The sequence below is a fragment of the Ornithorhynchus anatinus genome, chromosome 7 (assembly GCF_004115215.2).
Source record: "Ornithorhynchus anatinus isolate Pmale09 chromosome 7, mOrnAna1.pri.v4, whole genome shotgun sequence".
NCBI lineage: Eukaryota > Metazoa > Chordata > Mammalia > Monotremata > Ornithorhynchidae > Ornithorhynchus > Ornithorhynchus anatinus.
The window spans coordinates 13,441,557-13,458,815 of record NC_041734.1 but is presented as its reverse complement, the minus strand read 5'-3'; the positions used below and the strand labels follow the sequence as shown (position 1 = coordinate 13,458,815).

The window sequence follows — 17,259 nt, the reverse complement described above, 5'->3', positions numbered from 1 at the left end:
CAGTGAAAATTGAAAAAAAAAAACCAAAAGAAAACAGGACTCACCTTTTCCCCAGTATTCTGTTTTTCCACATTAAGATCCAATTTCTCAACAATCTTCAGAACAGATTTTATAAGTTCATCATATAGCAAATGATTCAGAGACTGAAGTGGCGAATTTACAATTAGAAATGTTTCATCTAATTGAGAATCCTTTGAAATGAATTTAAAAATGGCATGAGCACTTTCTTTTACATATATTTATGACATATGCCTTTTGATTAAAAAAAACACCAAACTTTTAAATTCTTAGAATGGGTATCTGGTGGACTGCAGAAGAATCCTGCCAGGGTCTAAATCTTTATCTCAGTCATTACCCAGCCAGACCAGTTCTCACCCAGAATAACAAAGCTTTATTCATATTAATGTCTGTCTCCCCTTCTAGACTCTAAGCTCCTTGTGGGCAGGGAAGGTGTCTGCTATTTGTCATACTGTGTTCTCCCAAGTGTTTAGTAAGTGCTCTTCACATAACAAGTGCTCTATAAATAGAATTGATCAACTGATTAGCTGAACACCATGCTGAACTCAAAACAAGCCTCCAGCTAACTTTGACCTTGGAATAGCCTAACTGTTGTTCTGAGTCCTCCTACTGAATGGGGAATGGGGCCTGGGTAAGGGAGACATTACCCCAAAATCACCACCCTTGGTTTTGTGCTGACCAATTTCATCCCACAAGCTAGGGACTCATGACTAGGTCCCCAAAACTCTACCTAGTGACTCCCAGGCCCATGCTCTAAACTAAGCCATGCTGACTCCCATGGGCCAGGGAGTCAGAAGGACTTAGCTTCTAAACCAGGCTCTGCATTTCTCTGCTTTGTGATCTCGGGCACATCATTTCACTTCTCTGTGCCCCAGTTACCTCATCTGTAAAATAGGGATAAAAGCTCTGATCCTTATGTGGAACATGGACTGTGTCCAACCTGATTAACTTGTATCGACCCCAGCATTTAGTTCAGTGCCTAACAGAGTAAGCTCTTAACAAATACCATACAAAAAAATCTATAAAGTCTGTCTAGCTCTGTAGACTGCAAGAGCCTTGTGGGCAGGGAACCTGTCTACCAACTCTATTATATTGTACTCTCCAAGCACTTAGAATAATGCTCTGCATACAGTAGGTGCTCAGGAAATAAGACTGATGGTGGTTGATCTCTCCACCCTATTCTCCCACCCTTTTTTGCATCACCTGTGCAAACTACCCAGAGTTATCCCACAAATCCAAGATGTTGCAATTCAAAGTGCTTCATCAGAACAAGTTTCAATTGTGAGATTTTTTTTTTACCTTCATCTCGTCACAGTTTAGTAGACTTCTAAAAAGATCCAAATAATCTTTATAAGTAGGTACTTTCCACCTCCCCACTCTGACTTCACCAAATGCAGAACTGTCATCTGACTCAGAAGCATCTCTCCCATACGCCTCCTGGACCAAAGCATAAATTAATCAGCAACCATTGTTAACAAAATTGCAAGTACAAGGCACTGAAATAACAGCCTTGTTACAGTCTTCGACAACACAAACGTTAAATTGCAGAATTTACCAAATTCCGGGTGACTTATTTCTCTCACAGAAAGGACAAATAGGAAATTACTTTTGGGTCAGAAAGTTTAAAAGGCATCATGAACTTTCAGACCAAAATTAACACTGCACAGTGCAAGAGGGCCTGGCTCTACAGACTGCAAAGTGGATCACAAAGTGGGAAATATGCTTCATCCATCCTCACTCCACCCTCATCCCCACAGCATTTATGTACATATCTCATACTCTGCCATTTCCCCTCCTGCAATTTATGTTAATGTCTGTCTCCCCAACTAGACTATAAACTCCTATTGGGCAGGGTTCACATCCAACCTACTACATTGCACTGTATTCTCCCAAATGCTTAATAGAGAGTTCTACACATAGTAAGCACTCAATAAATAACCTGAATCTTTCAATGGAAATGGTCATTCAGATTTTTCAGAATACAGTCGAGCCACTATAGCTGCATGAAAGAAGCTGATGCTAGTAGGTATTAATTTTCTTATTCCTCAAGATCTTTTCTGTAGATCAGTAGGCCTCTTTTTGTTTTTATAATCTTGGGACTACATTGATTTTGAATTAACGAGTTGCACCCTGGTTAAGAAATCCTTAGAACTTAGCTAATAATTTCATTTTGAACAAAATGAAATGGAAAATTTTCCTCTCACCTGTAATGCTATCAGAACACATATAATTAATGGAAATGTAAAACTATGTCAATTTAATTAGCAAAATATTTTCATAAACACAAAACTCTACTCTATTTTGCCAAAATAGAATGGAAAAAGACTAGGGAATGTTTTAGCCTAAATGATGCACCTAAAGAAAACCTGCACATATTTGCACTATCAGAATCCATTTTAATCACATATTATCTGCTCTCCAAAAAATCTTAGCAACAAACTTGGTGTAGCCTACAGCTAAATAGATATGAAATGTAATTTACCTTTAGAAAGGGGACTGGCTTGGAACAGACTCTAATCAATCCTTGGTGCACTGAAAACAGAATTTTTTAAACACATTAAAGAGTATGTTTTAACACATACGTTCCATTTGTGAACATAGCCTCACCTACTCTTGGGAGGTTTACAGAAGTAATGACTGACCCATGCCCTCCCTGCACAGACTAGCAATATTTCCATTTACTCTCCAAGAGGCTGATGAAAAGCAAAGGTCCCTAGCATCTCCCACAAGGGGTGACCAGCCTGCCTGAGACTGGGTCAGGCATAGGCATATTTCCTCTTATTAGGTATCCCCTTGTTTGGTCTGTCTCTACACACCAAAGGATCACCTCTCTCTCCCTCTTGATAGGACTGACTCTCTCTCCCTCTGGGGGGGCGGAGGGGGTGCTTCCTCTTCCTTACACACTCATTCCAGTCCACGTCCCCCTCCTTTACCTAGGTGACAGCAGTGACTCCATCAAGGGACACTGATGAACCCACTTCTGCCATCTATAGTGGAAGCTCCTCACCCTAACCTCAATACGCACGCCCCTAGCCCTACAGATACCCACTAGCAACTTCAACAGCCACAGCCTCCGGACCTACAGGGGGCTCTGGTATGAGCAGCTCTTAGAAAACAAATGCTTATAATTCATGATGTTTTGTACTTGTAGAGCACTTTTATTTTTCCAAGGTGTTTGTACAACACTGATGACATTTTACCCTCCTAACACCCCTGTGAGGAAGGAAAAGGCAAATATTATCATCCCCATTTTACAGAAGAGGAAAGTGAGACACAAAGAATTTAAGTGACTTGTCCAAGAACATACCATACCACAAGTCAGAAACAGAGCTGGGACTAGAATCCACTTCTCTTTATTTCCAATCCGGAGCTCTTTCCATTTAGGCCTTGCAGCCAACCAGTAAATTTCTTATCTTTTAAAAATTCGGAACATAAAAACTTCCAACTTACCCACAGTGCTGATAAAGTTCCACAGAACTGGTCCTTTTCCTGCCAGAGCTAAAAAAATTTTCACTATGGCCTTACAGCAAGCTGACTGCATTTTAATGCTGTATTGTGGGAAACTGTCTATTTGCACCACAAGAAGGCGTTCCAGAACTGGCGTATACACTTCAGGAACCTAATGTAGAGAAAGGATATAACTGATGTCAAAGGAAGGGGAGGTTAACCATCAAGAAACACAGTTTGAATTCTCAGAGGGGACTCAAGACAAAGATTACACAAGGAAGAAAATAGGAAATGGAAAAATTAAAAAATTCCCCCTGGTTCATTTTGCCTACTTATGGCTTGTATAAAAATTGAATGAAACATTTTCATCAGTGAACTTTGGGAAAATGCAGCATTTTAATAGCTAAATTCAACTGAAACAGCATGACTTTTTCTGCTTTGGAGACCCCAGAAGTAGGCTATATTACTCTTTATAATGACACAGAAACGTTATATAGCAGAACTGTTTGTATGTTAAAGATTTTATGAATCTGCTTCTCTCAGCAAATCTGCTTTCCATTTCAAAACCAATATATCAACGGGGGGCGGTGAGAGCAAATTTTTAAAATCAAATTTTAAAAGCAATATTGTTACAAGTGTTGTCAGATCACAATTAATGGCTGTAGCTAAAATAATATATATTTAGTCTTTTTAACTTCATTTACCTTATCAAGGTGAAGTAAGACACTTGCAATAGATTGGAGGAAACTTGGAAGCTGAAAGAGATGGTCATCTATTGTTTCTGCCTCCGTGAGAAACATTTGTTTGCAACGCTGAATGAGCTCAATGTACATAATATCCACATCATTGGGATTGATAACTTTACAAGGCTTGAATGAGAGACAAAAACACAAACTATTTTAATATTTAGTAATTTCATATCAATGGAATATGCAAAACCGATCAAAGCCATCTAATATTGCTAAATTGCCTTTTTACACTAGACCCTACGCTAAAGATAAAATTGGGCTCCCAACTGCTAAGAAAATGCTCTTTTCAGAAATCAAATAAATCTAAAATACTGTATTATAATAGTTAAAAATCTCTTCAGCCAAAAACACTTTCAACACATTTGAGAATAAAGTGTAATTTAGGGACAACTATCTCTCATTACTGAACCCAATTCTCCAATCATTCTAGGAACTTAAAGTGGTTTTGTTCTGAACAGTTCTTCCAATCAACATAATATTATTACTAATTTACAAGAAGATTCAGGGAACTGTGTTGGACAAAGGTGTTGTCAAGTTAAGCACAGGGGTGATATGCATATGTTTGACCATACTTTTGCTCCCTTCAGCCGCAGGAATAACTTCACACATCTTTCAAAATATGGGAGGATTGACCTTATATTTTATATTGGAACTTAAGGAAATATAAACTAGTGAATTTGTACACTTTCAGAGTGTTTGGAAAATTTAGAAAAAAAATGTAAATGAGGCAAAGACGAAACAAAACACCTACTGCTGCAAAAAGTCCATATCCACGAATAGCAATGGACAACTCCTTGTTGGTTGAGTCTATTTTTCTGATGATTTCATAGAACTGTTCCATGAAGTACTGTAGCTTGCTCCTGTGCAATTCTACATCCTTAGCCACCATTAGAGAAATCTGCAATTACATACTATATCAATAAAAATTTAAACTGAGAGAGTGATCATCAAAGTAAAAATGCAAATTTATGCATTTTTTTAAAAATTTTCATTTGAGTTCTATTGTTCAGAAGGATCATAAAAAAACAAATACCTGAGAAGAGGGTAAATAGTAATTAATTAAAAGATATTGGTGATGTGAAGAGTAACTCTTCTGCCCCAAGAATTTACTACCTTAAAATCAAGGGTTATTTTCCAATTCCACCAGTTCATTCTTGAGTACTTTTGAGAACTCAGTAGTAATAGTAGCAATTATAGTATTTTAAAAGCTCTTACTGGGTGCACAGCACTGTACTAAGCACTCAGAAAGAGTACCCAGATGGGAATTTGACCCAGATCCTGACAGTAAATAATGATTGATAATGGTGATGAAAAAGGATGGTCTGACTCTCAAAATGAATGAGGAAAGCAAAACTTTTCTGATGCAAAAACTATGGGAAATAACCCTGTTGGTATGTAGTAACAGTTGAAAACTGTGTTTCTCAGCCAAATAGTAATAGAAAGCAAGAATTACACTTTTCTATCACATTTGTTAAGCACTTAGTATGTGCCAAGCAATGTAATAAACATGGGGTAGATATAAGCTAATCAGATTGGACAGAGTCCATGTCCCACATGGGGCTCACAGTCTTAATCCCCTTTTACAGATGAGGTAGCTGAGGCACAGGGAAGTTCAGTGATTTGCCCAAGGTGATACAGTACGGCCAGGATTAGAACCCAGGTCCTCTGATTCCTAAGTCCGTGCTTTTTCCCATCAAATCAATCAACGGTATCAATTGAGCACTTACTACGTGCAGAGCACTGTACTAAACTCTCGGGAGAGTACAATGCAGCAGAATTAGCAGACACTTTCCCTGCCCATTACAAATTTCAGTCTGGAGGGGGAGACAGAAACTAATATGAATAAATAATTTAATAAGTAATTTGTAAGTAAATACTAGGTCATGCTGCTTCTCACTTCCTTGGGGTTACTGGAGGCTGAGAGAAGAAAAGGCATAACATGGCATTGAACTTGTAAAGAGCAACAACGGAAGATGTAGGCATGTTAGAAAAAAATTACCAATACTGATCAAATTCTACACTGGTCTCCATCCACAAGCTTCTGTTTGGAGTATCTTCATAACACCAGGAGTGAAATACAGGTTTGGGACTTGAGACTGTGGTAAATTGAGGAATTGTAGGAAGAGCAACAAGGAACGAAAGGATGAACTAATCTGTGAGTTTATAAAAGTTGAACTTGTAGTACCTGTTTAAGAAAGGAATCTAGAGCTGAATGTGCAACTTTCTTCAGTTCCCCATTTGTGTGGCCACACCACTTAGCCATCACTTCAAACAAGTAAACGTAGTTGTCCAGAAGGTTGGTGCCAAACTGAGAAGCATGAACAGTAAACAAGTGCAAACCGGCTGCAATTGGAAAAAAAAGTTTAAATATGAACAAGAACAACTGAGGAAGTAGAAAATAATCTGACAAGAAACCAGGTTCTAAAATTGTCAATAGCCCACTGTGAAGGTTTTGGTATCTATGAAATTATGTCTCAAATGAAACTACTTATACAAAGAGAATTTAATTAAGCAGAATAAAACCAAGCCCACAAGTTTTTTTTCCACAAATAATTAGTGAAGCATCAGATTGTAATAATAAGAGCATTTGTTAAGCACTTAATATATGACAAGCACTGTACTGAACACTGGGATAGATACAAAATAATCAGGTCAGAAACAGTCCTTGTTCGACATGATGCTCACAGTTTAAATAGGAAGGAGAACAGGTATTGTATCCCCATTTTACAGATTAAAAAACTGAGGCACAGGGAAGTTATATAACTTGGCCAAGGTCGCCCAGTAGGCAGGTGGCAGATCTGGGTTTCGAACCCAGATCCGGACACCCAGACTCGTGATCCCACACGATCCTCAAACCTCTCTGCCTTAAGGTGAGTCCAGAAGAATTGAGATGCCAAATTCAGCTGAAAGGTGCGGTAAGAAAGCTGAGGAATTAAGGAGTGAAACTATAGTTCAGTTATGCACAGCTATTTTACAGCCATGGGGTCCCCAGCAAGACTGAGAGACGGAAACAGCATATCTATAATAGAGCACATTTCAGTTAACGTGCTTTTTCTTCTTTTGTTTTGTTCAAAGATTGCAAAAAGAATATTTATATTTACCAAAAACGTGGACCTTACCTAAAGGCACAGCATATCTCTTCAGATCAACCTGTTTAAGAAAAAGATTCACTATAAATGTCCATACTTTGAGCACAGTTATAAGACTATGCCCGTGCGCTACAAATCCTACCTGGGGACTAATGGCCTTCACTGCAAAATCAAAAATCTCCTTTGAAGTTTGGGGATCTGCCAGAAGGAAAAAAGTGGGAGAGATTTTCTATCTGGAAGACCAAATCTGAGCACCCAAATGACATCAGTATAATTTTTGAATGAACACGTTATGTCTTTTATACAAAGATTTTGAAGCACCAACCTACTCTCTGTAGCTCAATCATCATCACCACCACCACCAATGGTATTGAGCACTTCCTAAGTGCACAGCACTGTACTAAGCGCTTGGGAGAGGACAATACAAGAGAATTGACCGACAAGTTTCTTGTCCATAACGAACTTGCAGTCTGGTCTTAATCTCATCTATCCCACTGCAGAGCCCTTGCCACCATTCTTCCTAGGCTTGCAACTCCTTCCCCCTTCCTAAGCTACAGATCACCACACTTCCTACTTACAAAATCCTCCTAAAATTACATCTCCACCATGAGGCCTTCTCTAAGAGCCTGTGCATTGCATTGCCTGTGCACTGCCGATATACTTGGCTCTGTACTGCCTAAAACATTTGGATAGTCACCCCAGCCCCATAGTATTTCTATACTTTCATTAATTCATTCAATCGTATTTATTGAGTACTCACTATGTGCAGAGCACTGTTTTAAGCGCTTGGAATGTACAATTCGGCAACAGATAGAGATAATCCCTGCCCAACAACAGGCTCACAGTCTAAACAATCCTATAAACAGTCTATATATATCCTTAGATTCTATTTTCAATCTGCAATTTAGTTTAATGTCAATTAATGTCCCTGTAGACTGTAAACCTCCTGGTGGGTATTCATTCATTCATTCAAATCATACGTATCGAGCGCTTACTGTGTGCAAAGCAAGGAGAAGGTCTCTTCCCTGATGAGCAGACAAAAACAGGGGCCCCTACCTCCATCAGAATAAGCACCTCATCCCTTCCTGGGGTTGGTCACATCAAACCAACACAGGCCACCCACTTAGAAATTCAGGTTAGGGCACAAAGAGAGCGACATGTACTAGAATTATTTTTGTAGTGAATATTTTGTACTAGAATATTTTGTAGTATTTTTGGAGTACAAATCAAAGACTTTTTTTTACTGGGATATCCTACATTCAGAGAACAATAAAACAGTACCTTCATCCATAGATTTAGTGAAGTTACACATAAGGGCAGACAATCCCTTCAGGCACCCTGCCACTACTGGTAGTTTGGGTTCTCTTGTTGATGATGTCATCTGAAAGCAAGGGTTGGAGAGCATTAAACTGAAAATATACAAAGAAGCTGGGATATGTACTCCAGTTTTTAAACACTATACATCATGTCACGCTCTTACCTGCATTTTGAGCTCACCCAAGTAGGCCCGAAACAGTTTTTCAGAGTTACACAGCATTTCACTTGGGTGTACTTCCCCCAAGACTCCTAGAAGCTCATATATCTTTTCTAGCACTGGAAAAAAAAAAGTTCTGAAGTTGTTGTAAGATTCATCTTAATAAACTCAAAGACCTAACGTGAAAGTGGAAATGAGCTGAGGACCTAAATCCGGTATTTATCTTAAAAGTCAATTCATAATGAATTATAAAACAAATCGGATAGTAGAAATGAGTGAAAGAGGGGAGAACTGAGCATTCAAAGACAGGAAAGATTTATATTTCTAACATCTCTTATGAGAAGTCATAAAAGCATTCAACATATTACTTTTAAACAAAGCTAGTTCACCTGTGTCTGTTATTTTTGTTTTCAAAGCCAGTTCTTCATAGAATTTATTAAAGATCCCCCCAACTTTCAATTCTTCCATCAGTCTAGAACTTCGCAGGGTTTGAAGTAACTGAAAATACATAAAATTGTCATTGTTCATAGATATTATAAGCAGGTGGGAGACTAACAGTTCGATTCAGTGCTACTGTGTTGCAAAATATGACAAAACTAATAGAACATGTAAGAATTGCTGGGGCAGGAACTGGGTAAGGTGTCCCAGAAGGAATTGATAGAAAAGTAAACACATAACTTGTAGCTTTCATAAATGTGAGTAGACCCTTCATTAAATTACTTGCTCTCACTACCCTCCCAATTTTATCATCCTCACAAATAAAAGGCAATTGGTAGCTGCTCACTTAACCTAACAACCCACATTCTTAGTGCCAAAGTATTAGAAAGTCAGGAAGAAACATTACTTCACTTTACCTTAATCAGAAGCTCCAGGGCTGGGATTTTACATTTTGCCGCTCTGTCTTTTGAATAAACACTGATACAAACGCTCTAGGGTTAAAAGGCATATCAATATCATCAGCAAGTTGAAAGAACCAAGGTTTAATGACAGATTCAATTACAACTAACATGAATGTACTTTTAATAGCTAATATGACCACTGCTTTTTTCTTTGTCCTAATAATACTCTTAACATTAACAATAATGTGCTTACTATGTGCACAAGCTCTATACTCAGCACTGTTAGATACAAGAAAACCAGGTCAAACTCAGCCCCTATCCCATACAGGGCTTTAGCAACTCAATATTAAAATCCCTTTTTCAGACCTGTATGATATCAAGACTAAAGAACAACACTTCCTTCTACCTCACCTTGCTACTCTCCTACAACAATCTAACCCGCACACATTTATTCATTCCCCCCACCCCAGCACCACAGCACTTATGTACATATCTCTAATTCATTTATTTATATTAATGTCCATCCCCCCCAGACTGTGAGCTCGTTGAGGGGAGGGAATGTGTCTGTTATATTGTACTCTCCCAAGCGCTTAGTACAATGGTCTGTACACAGTAAGTGCTCAATAAATGTGATTGACTGATTTTTTTTAATGTTTTCTTTGTGCAACCACTGCAAAGTTACATATTATATTTGAGGTTTTTTCAATAACAACAGTACAAAGAAACCTATTAAAAGTAGTATTTTCATTTTGTTCCCATTACAAAATGTGAAAGTGAGCAAAGTGTCTAAATGGAAAATAAGGACTGGAAAAAACAAATGACATATTTCACCTTCTTAAAAAAACAGTGCAATAAAACTACGGAAAAAAATAAAACAGACGGCTTTATCAATGTATTTTTTTTCCTCACCCACCTTAATATCATAGGAATATGGCTCAATCTTCTGACCAATTTTTTCTAAGAAAATGCATAAAAATTTTAAGGCTTCTTCTCTGCAGTCACGAAACTAGGATAAAAAAAAAGTGCCTTAAAAATCAAAAAATCTGCCACCTAAAGATTAGAGAATTACTGCAGGACAATAATAAGAAAATGAATATTTTCAACTTACTTCTTCAATGTCAAGAGATTTGCGAATGAACACAGGTAATCCAAATTCTTTGGAAAAGACTAAGGAAGTATGTAAGGCTGTAGAAGAACAAATAAAAGGTTAAGGAATCACACCACCTTAACACTGGGGCACAGGGTATGGAATTATCTCATGTCTACTCTATAGCACCAAACAATCTAGAAAGCATGTTGTCAAGACAGCAAGTATGGAAAGAAAGAAAAGGAAAGAAAGCAGGCAGGAAGATAAATTCATGCCAGAGCGCTAGACTTTGGTCTGGATCATGGGGTGGGTTGGTCTCGGGAAAAGTGAAGTAGGTCTGGTCTGAGACAGGGTTTTCCCAGTTTAAAATCTTGCACAGGATGGAAATTACCAACTAAAAATTGGGAGATTATAAAGCTTGTCGTGGGCAGGGAACATGTCTATCAACCGTTACAATGTACTCTCCCAAAGTGCTTAGCATAGTGTTTGGCACACAATGCTCCATAAATATTGATTGGTTGAGTACCAAGTTGGTAGATATGTCCCAGCCTATAACAAATTACAGTCTAGATGGGGTGACAGACATTAATATATATAATTTAGAATGTATAATTTATAGATTTACCTATGCACCTGAGTCCATATTCCCTTAACACCTAGGTGCTCACTCCCTCATCCAGCTTTTAGGTACGTATAGTTATTGAAAATTTATTTTAATGTCCATTTCAGTTGATAGACTGTAAGATCCTTGAGAATAGGGACTGCATTTACTAACTCTATTTCGCTCTTTCAAGCGCTCAATAAATTCCACTGATTGATCAGTTGAAAAATCCCTTCTTCCCTCTGGGCCATATCAGCCCCGAGATGCCTCCTGCTTTTTCAAGCAACACCTGCAGGTGCAGCAATGAAGCTTCAGGGCAAGGAAAAAGAAAAAAGCAGGTGGGGAAGAACCTTTTGGTCAAGGAATGGGATACAATCAAGTTGGGCTAATGCCACAAAGCATAGCCAAGGAGGGAGGGGAGGATAGTGAGAAGCAGCGTGGCTCAGTGGAAGGAGCCTGGGCTTTGGAGTCAGAGGTCATGGGTTCGAATCCCGGCTTGGCCACTTGTCAGCTGTGTGACTTTGGGCAAGTCACTTCACTTCTCGGTGCCTCAGTTACCTCATCTGGAAAATGGGGATTAAAACTGTGAGCCCCACGTGGGACAACCTGATTCCCCTGTGTCTACCCCAGCGCTTAGAACAGTGCTCTGCCCATAGTAAGCGCTTAACAAATACCAACATTATTATTATTACAAATTGCACGTGTGGCACATATGGGGCAAAGGTCAAGGGGGATGAAGAAGGGGGAAAGGGGGAGAAAAAAAGGGGTGGGGAATCAAGGGGGATGAAGAAGGGGGAAAGGGGGAGAAAAAGAGGGGTGGGGAACAATAAAGTCATAAGGAAGGGAAAAGACTATTGCTTGAAATCATTCATTCAATCGTACTTATTGAGCGCTTACTGCATGCAGAGCACTGTCCTAAGCGCTGGGGAAGTACAATTCAGCAAAAAAGCACTGTTCTAAGCATTTGGGAAGTACAATGCAGCAACAGAGACAATACCTACCCAACAATGGGTTCACAGTCTAGAAGATTCATTCAATCGTATTTATTGAGCACTTACTGTGTGCAGAGCACTGTAGTAAGCGCTGGGGAAGTACAATTCAGCACCAAATAGTCAATCCCTGTTCACAAGGGGCTCACAGCCTAGAAGGGATTCATGTCACTCACAATCTTGGCCCAAGGGTCTTGCACATATTAACGTTACTATAGAGGGAGAAAGTAATTAATTCATATTTGAGTGCTTACTGGGTGCAGAGAACTGTACTAAGCGTTTGGAATGTACAATTCAGCACCAGAGAGCCAATCCCTGCCCAGCAACAGGCTGAGGTCATGGGTTCTAATCCCAACTCTGCCACTTCTCAGCAGTGTGACTTTGGGCAAGCCACTTAGCTTCTCTGTGCCTCAGTGGCCTCATCTGTAAAATGGGATGCAGACTAAGAGCCTCATGTGGGACAACCTGATGGCCCTGGGTCAACCCTGGCGCTTAGAGCAGTGCTTTGCACATAGTAAGCGCTTAACAAATACCATCATTATTATTATTAGAAGGGGGAGAGAGAAATGGTGGGGGGGAGGCTCCCAGAGGCAGAGAAGGCACTCAGAAGTGAGAAGCAGTGAGGTTCTGTGGAAAGAGCCCGGGTTTGGGAGTCAGAGGCTGTGGGTTCTAATCCCGGCTGAGTGACTTTGGACAAGTCACTTCACTTCTCTGGACCTCATCTGGAAAATGGGGATGAAGACTGTGAGCCCCACGTGGGACAACCTGATGACCCTGTATCTACCCCAGTGCTTAGAACAGTGCTCTGCACATAGTAAGGGCTTAATAAATACCAACATTATTATTATCATTAAGGGAGGGCACTTGGGGCAGGGAGAGACAGGACCACACAGACATTCATTCATTCATTCAATAGTATTTATTGAGTGCTTACTATGTGCAGAGCACTGTACTAAGCGTTTGGAATGTACAAATCGGCAACAGATAGAGACAGTCCCTGCCCACCGACGGGCTCACAGTCTAATCGGGGGAGACAGACAACAACTATAGCAATAAATAGAATCAAGGGGATACATCTCATTAAAACAATAGCAATAAATAGAATCAAGGGGATGGACATCTCATTAACACAATAGCAATAAACAGAATCAAACTGTAAGCCCGTCAATGGGCAGGGACTGTCTCTGTTGCTGATTTGTCCATTCCAAGTGCTTAGTCCAGTGCTCTGCACATAGTAAGCGCTCAGTAAATACTATCGAATGAATCAAGATGATGTGCATCTCATTAACAAAATAAATAGGGTAATAGTGTAATAGGGTACATAGCTAGGGTAAGAGCCCAGGATTGGGAGTCAGAGGTCATGGGTTCGAAATCTGACTCTGCCCCCTGTCAGCTGGGCAAGTCACTTCACTGGGCCTCAGTGACCTCCTCTGTAAAATGGGGATGAAGACTGTGAGCCTTAAGTGGGTCAACCTGATTACCCTGTATCTACCCCAGCACTTAGAACAGTGCTCTGCATGTAGTAAGCGCTTAACAAATACAAATACCAACATTATTATTATAAATAGAGTAACAGCGAGAGAGGAGGAGAGAAGAGGAGGAGAGAAGAAGAGGAGGGGAGAAGAGGAGGAGGAGAGAAGAGGAGGTGGAGAGAAGAGGAGGTGGAGAGAAGAGGAGGTGGAGAGAAGAGGAGGTGGAGAAGAAGAAGAGGAGGAGGAGAAGAAGAAGAGGAGGAGGAGAAGAAGAAGAGGAGGAGGAGAAGAAGAAGAGGAGGAGGAGAGAAGAGGAGGAGAGAAGAGGAGGAAGAAGAGAAGAGGAGGAGAGACGGTCATTTTCCTCCCCGTCCACAAGGGGGCGCCCGGAGGGGCTGCGGCCCCTCCCCCCGCCCCGGCCGTCGCTGACCCACCCTGCACGGCGGGGCCGGCGCTCAGCACGCACTCCTGGCCCAGCCCGCGGATCAGCTGGTAGGCGGCTACTGCAGAGACGCCCGCGTCCTCCGCCTCCAGGAACCGCTGCAACCTCAGCAGGGAGCCCTGCGGCCCCGGGACGGAGCCGGCCATGCCCACCACGATGCCGCTAAACCGGGCGGGGGGCGCGGGAGGGCGGAGGGGGGAGGGCGGGGGGAGAAAAATCACGGGGAGCGCGCGCACACACGCACGCGCGCGCGCGGCCGACGGCTCGGACCATCCGGGCGGAAGGGGCGGGGGGCGCCGGGGGCCAAACCATTCACCTTCGATGGGGGGGGAGGAAAGAGAAAAGGGCCGAGTTGGACAAAAGGAAGAAAAGCTGGCAGGCGAAAGTCTGCGGGGAACCCTTCTGGGGAGGGAATCCTCAACAAAAAAGATCGTCGGGACCGGGGTTACGATTAAATTAGCCAGCCCGGGAGGGGAGAGGGTTCTTAATGGTACCGTCCACCGGGGGGGCGGGGCAGCCTGCGGAAAAAGGAAGGTTTGGGCTCAACTATTCACCGGAGGGGAGGGCGCTTTGGGGGCACCGATAGGAAGATAAAAATCTCTACATTCTCCGTAGTGATTTTTCTTTTTTAATGTAAAGCTTAGGGAGTGAAACGTTCTTTAAAGAGGCGGTCGAGGGAAAAAGGCAACCCTATCCGGGAAAATGCGACGCTCCAAGTTTCCTTTCTGCCCGCGCAACCAGGGTCAGGACGAAACCATTTCATCGGCGCTGAAGGGGCGGAGGCGGCAGAAATTAGGCCCCGGGGTGGTTAGTACGCTCAGAAATAACGATAATAATATTTTTAAGCGCTTCCTGTGTGCCAAGCACTGTCCTAAGTGCTGGGATAGAATTGCAGCCCGGCTCAGTGGAAAGAGCCCGGGCTTGGGAGTCAGAGGTCATGGGTTCGAATCCCGCCTCCGCCGCTTGTCAGCTGGGTGTGACTTTGGGCAAGTCACTTCACTGGGCCTCATCTGTAAAATGGGGATAATAATGTTGGTATTTGTTAAGCGCTTACTACGTGCCAAGCACTGTTCTAAGCGCTGGGGTAGATAGAGGGTAATCAAGTTGTTCCACGTGAGGCTCACAGTTAATCCCCATTTTACAGATGAGGGAACTGAGGCCCAGAGAAGTTAAGTGACTTGCCCACAGTCACACAGCTGACAAGTGTTGGAGCTGGGATGAAGACTGTGAGCCCCACGTGGGACAACCTGCTCATCTTGTATCTCCCCCAGCGTTTAGAACAGTGCTTGGCACATAGTAAGCGCTCAACAAATGCCATCATTATTTTTAGAAGGTCATCAGGCTCACAGTCTTGAGCCCCATTTTACAGATGAGGTCACTGAGGCACAGAGAGGCTCAGTGACTTCCCCAAAGTCACACAGCTAAGTACTGATAATAATGGTACTTATTACCATGGTCTTAGTATGTGCTAGGTACTGTCCTGAGCGCCGGGGTGGATACGAGTAAATCGGGTTGGACACAGTCCCTGTCCCACGTGGGGCTCACTAAATAAGAATGTTGGTATTTGTTAAGCGCTTACTACATGCAAAGCACTGTTCTAAGCACTGGGGTAAATACAGGGCAATCAGGATGTCCCACGTGAGGCTCACAATCTTCATCCCCATTTTCCAGATGAGGTAACTGAGGCACAAAGAAGTTAAGTGGCTTGCCCATCGTCACACAGCTGACAAGTGGCAGAGCGGAATTCGAACCCATGACCTCTGACTCCCAAGCCCGGGTTCTTTCCACTGAGCTATGCTGCTTCTAAACCATGCTGCTCCTCAATTCTTAGCATCAGTAGCGCCAGAGAATTAGGCAGTGTGGCTCAGGGGCAAGAGCACGGGCTTGGGAATCAGAGGTCATGGGTTCGAATGTCCACTCTGCCACTTGTCAGCTGTGTGACTGTGGGCAAGTCACTTAACTTCTCTGGACCTCAGTTCCCTCATTTGTAAAACGGGGATGAAGACTTAACCAATACGAGCAGCATTCTTATTAACTTCTTCGGGCCTCAGTTCCCTCATCTGTAAAATGAGGATGAAGACTTAAGAAATCCCAGGATTATTATTATTAAGTTATCTGGGCCTCAGTTTCCTCATCTGTAAAACGGGGATAAAGACTTAAGAAATCCCAGCATCGTTATTAACTTCCCAGGGCCTCAGTTCCCTCATCTGTAAAACGAGGATGAAGACTGAAGAAATCCCAGCATCATCATTATTATTATCGTTAACGTCTCTGGGCAATAAATACTATTGAGTGAATGAATTAATGGGCCTCAGTTCCCTCGTCTGTAAAATGAGGATGAAGACTTAAGAAATCCCATTATCATTATTATTATTATTAACTTCTCCGGGCAATAAATACTAATGAGTGAATGAACGAATGGGCCTCAGTTCCCTCGTCTGTAAAACGGGGATGAAAACTTAAGAAATCCCAGCATCATCAATATTATTATTAACTTCTTTGGGCAATAAATACTATTGAATGAATGAATGAGTGGGCCTCAGTTTCCTCATCTGTAAAACAGGGATGAAGACTCAAGAAATCCCAGCATCATTATTATTATTATTATTATTGTTTTTAACTTCTCTGGGCAATAAATACTATTGAATGAATGAACGAATGGGCCTCAGTTCCCTTGTCTGTAAAACGGGAATGAAGACTCAAGAAATCCCAGCATCATCATTATTATTATCGTTAACGTCTCTGGGCAATAAATACTATTGAGTGAATGAATGAGTGGGCCTCAGTGCCCTCGTTTGTAAAACGGGGATGAAGGCTTAAGAAATCCCTCTCGTTATATCCCGGCTAGACTACTGTGTCAGCCTTCTCTCTGACCTCCCTTCCTCCTCTCTCGCCCCGCTCCGGTCTATTCTTCACTCCGCTGCCCGGCTCATCTTCCTGCAGAAACGATCTGGGCATGTCACTCCCCTTCTTAAACAACTCCAGGGGTTGCCTATCGACCTCCGCTCCAAACAAAAACTCCTCACTCTAGGCTTCGAGGCTCTCCATCACC

The 17,259-nt window shown here is 41.8% G+C and overlaps 1 protein-coding gene across 3 annotated transcripts in view; it reads right to left on the bottom strand.

Annotated features, from left to right (window-relative positions):
* PRKDC (protein kinase, DNA-activated, catalytic subunit) overlaps positions 1-14,369 on the bottom strand; it is a 126,427-nt gene extending 112,058 nt beyond the window's left edge. For all 3 annotated transcript variants that reach the window (XM_029069344.1, XM_029069345.1, XM_029069346.1), the window contains exons 1-16: positions 14,200-14,369; positions 10,725-10,801; positions 10,530-10,622; positions 9,632-9,706; positions 9,167-9,275; positions 8,784-8,896; positions 8,585-8,684; positions 7,446-7,501; positions 7,334-7,364; positions 6,400-6,557; positions 4,966-5,112; positions 4,170-4,334; positions 3,469-3,637; positions 2,501-2,550; positions 1,318-1,455; positions 45-191 (exon numbers count right to left, since the gene is read on the bottom strand). In XM_029069344.1, the coding sequence (XP_028925177.1) occupies positions 45-191; positions 1,318-1,455; positions 2,501-2,550; positions 3,469-3,637; positions 4,170-4,334; positions 4,966-5,112; positions 6,400-6,557; positions 7,334-7,364; positions 7,446-7,501; positions 8,585-8,684; positions 8,784-8,896; positions 9,167-9,275; positions 9,632-9,706; positions 10,530-10,622; positions 10,725-10,801; positions 14,200-14,353 (1,782 nt within the window). In that variant the 5' untranslated portion in view covers positions 14,354-14,369. The remainder of the gene's footprint in view (positions 1-44; positions 192-1,317; positions 1,456-2,500; positions 2,551-3,468; positions 3,638-4,169; positions 4,335-4,965; positions 5,113-6,399; positions 6,558-7,333; positions 7,365-7,445; positions 7,502-8,584; positions 8,685-8,783; positions 8,897-9,166; positions 9,276-9,631; positions 9,707-10,529; positions 10,623-10,724; positions 10,802-14,199) is intronic.
* Between the last annotated feature and the right edge of the window lie 2,890 nt (positions 14,370-17,259).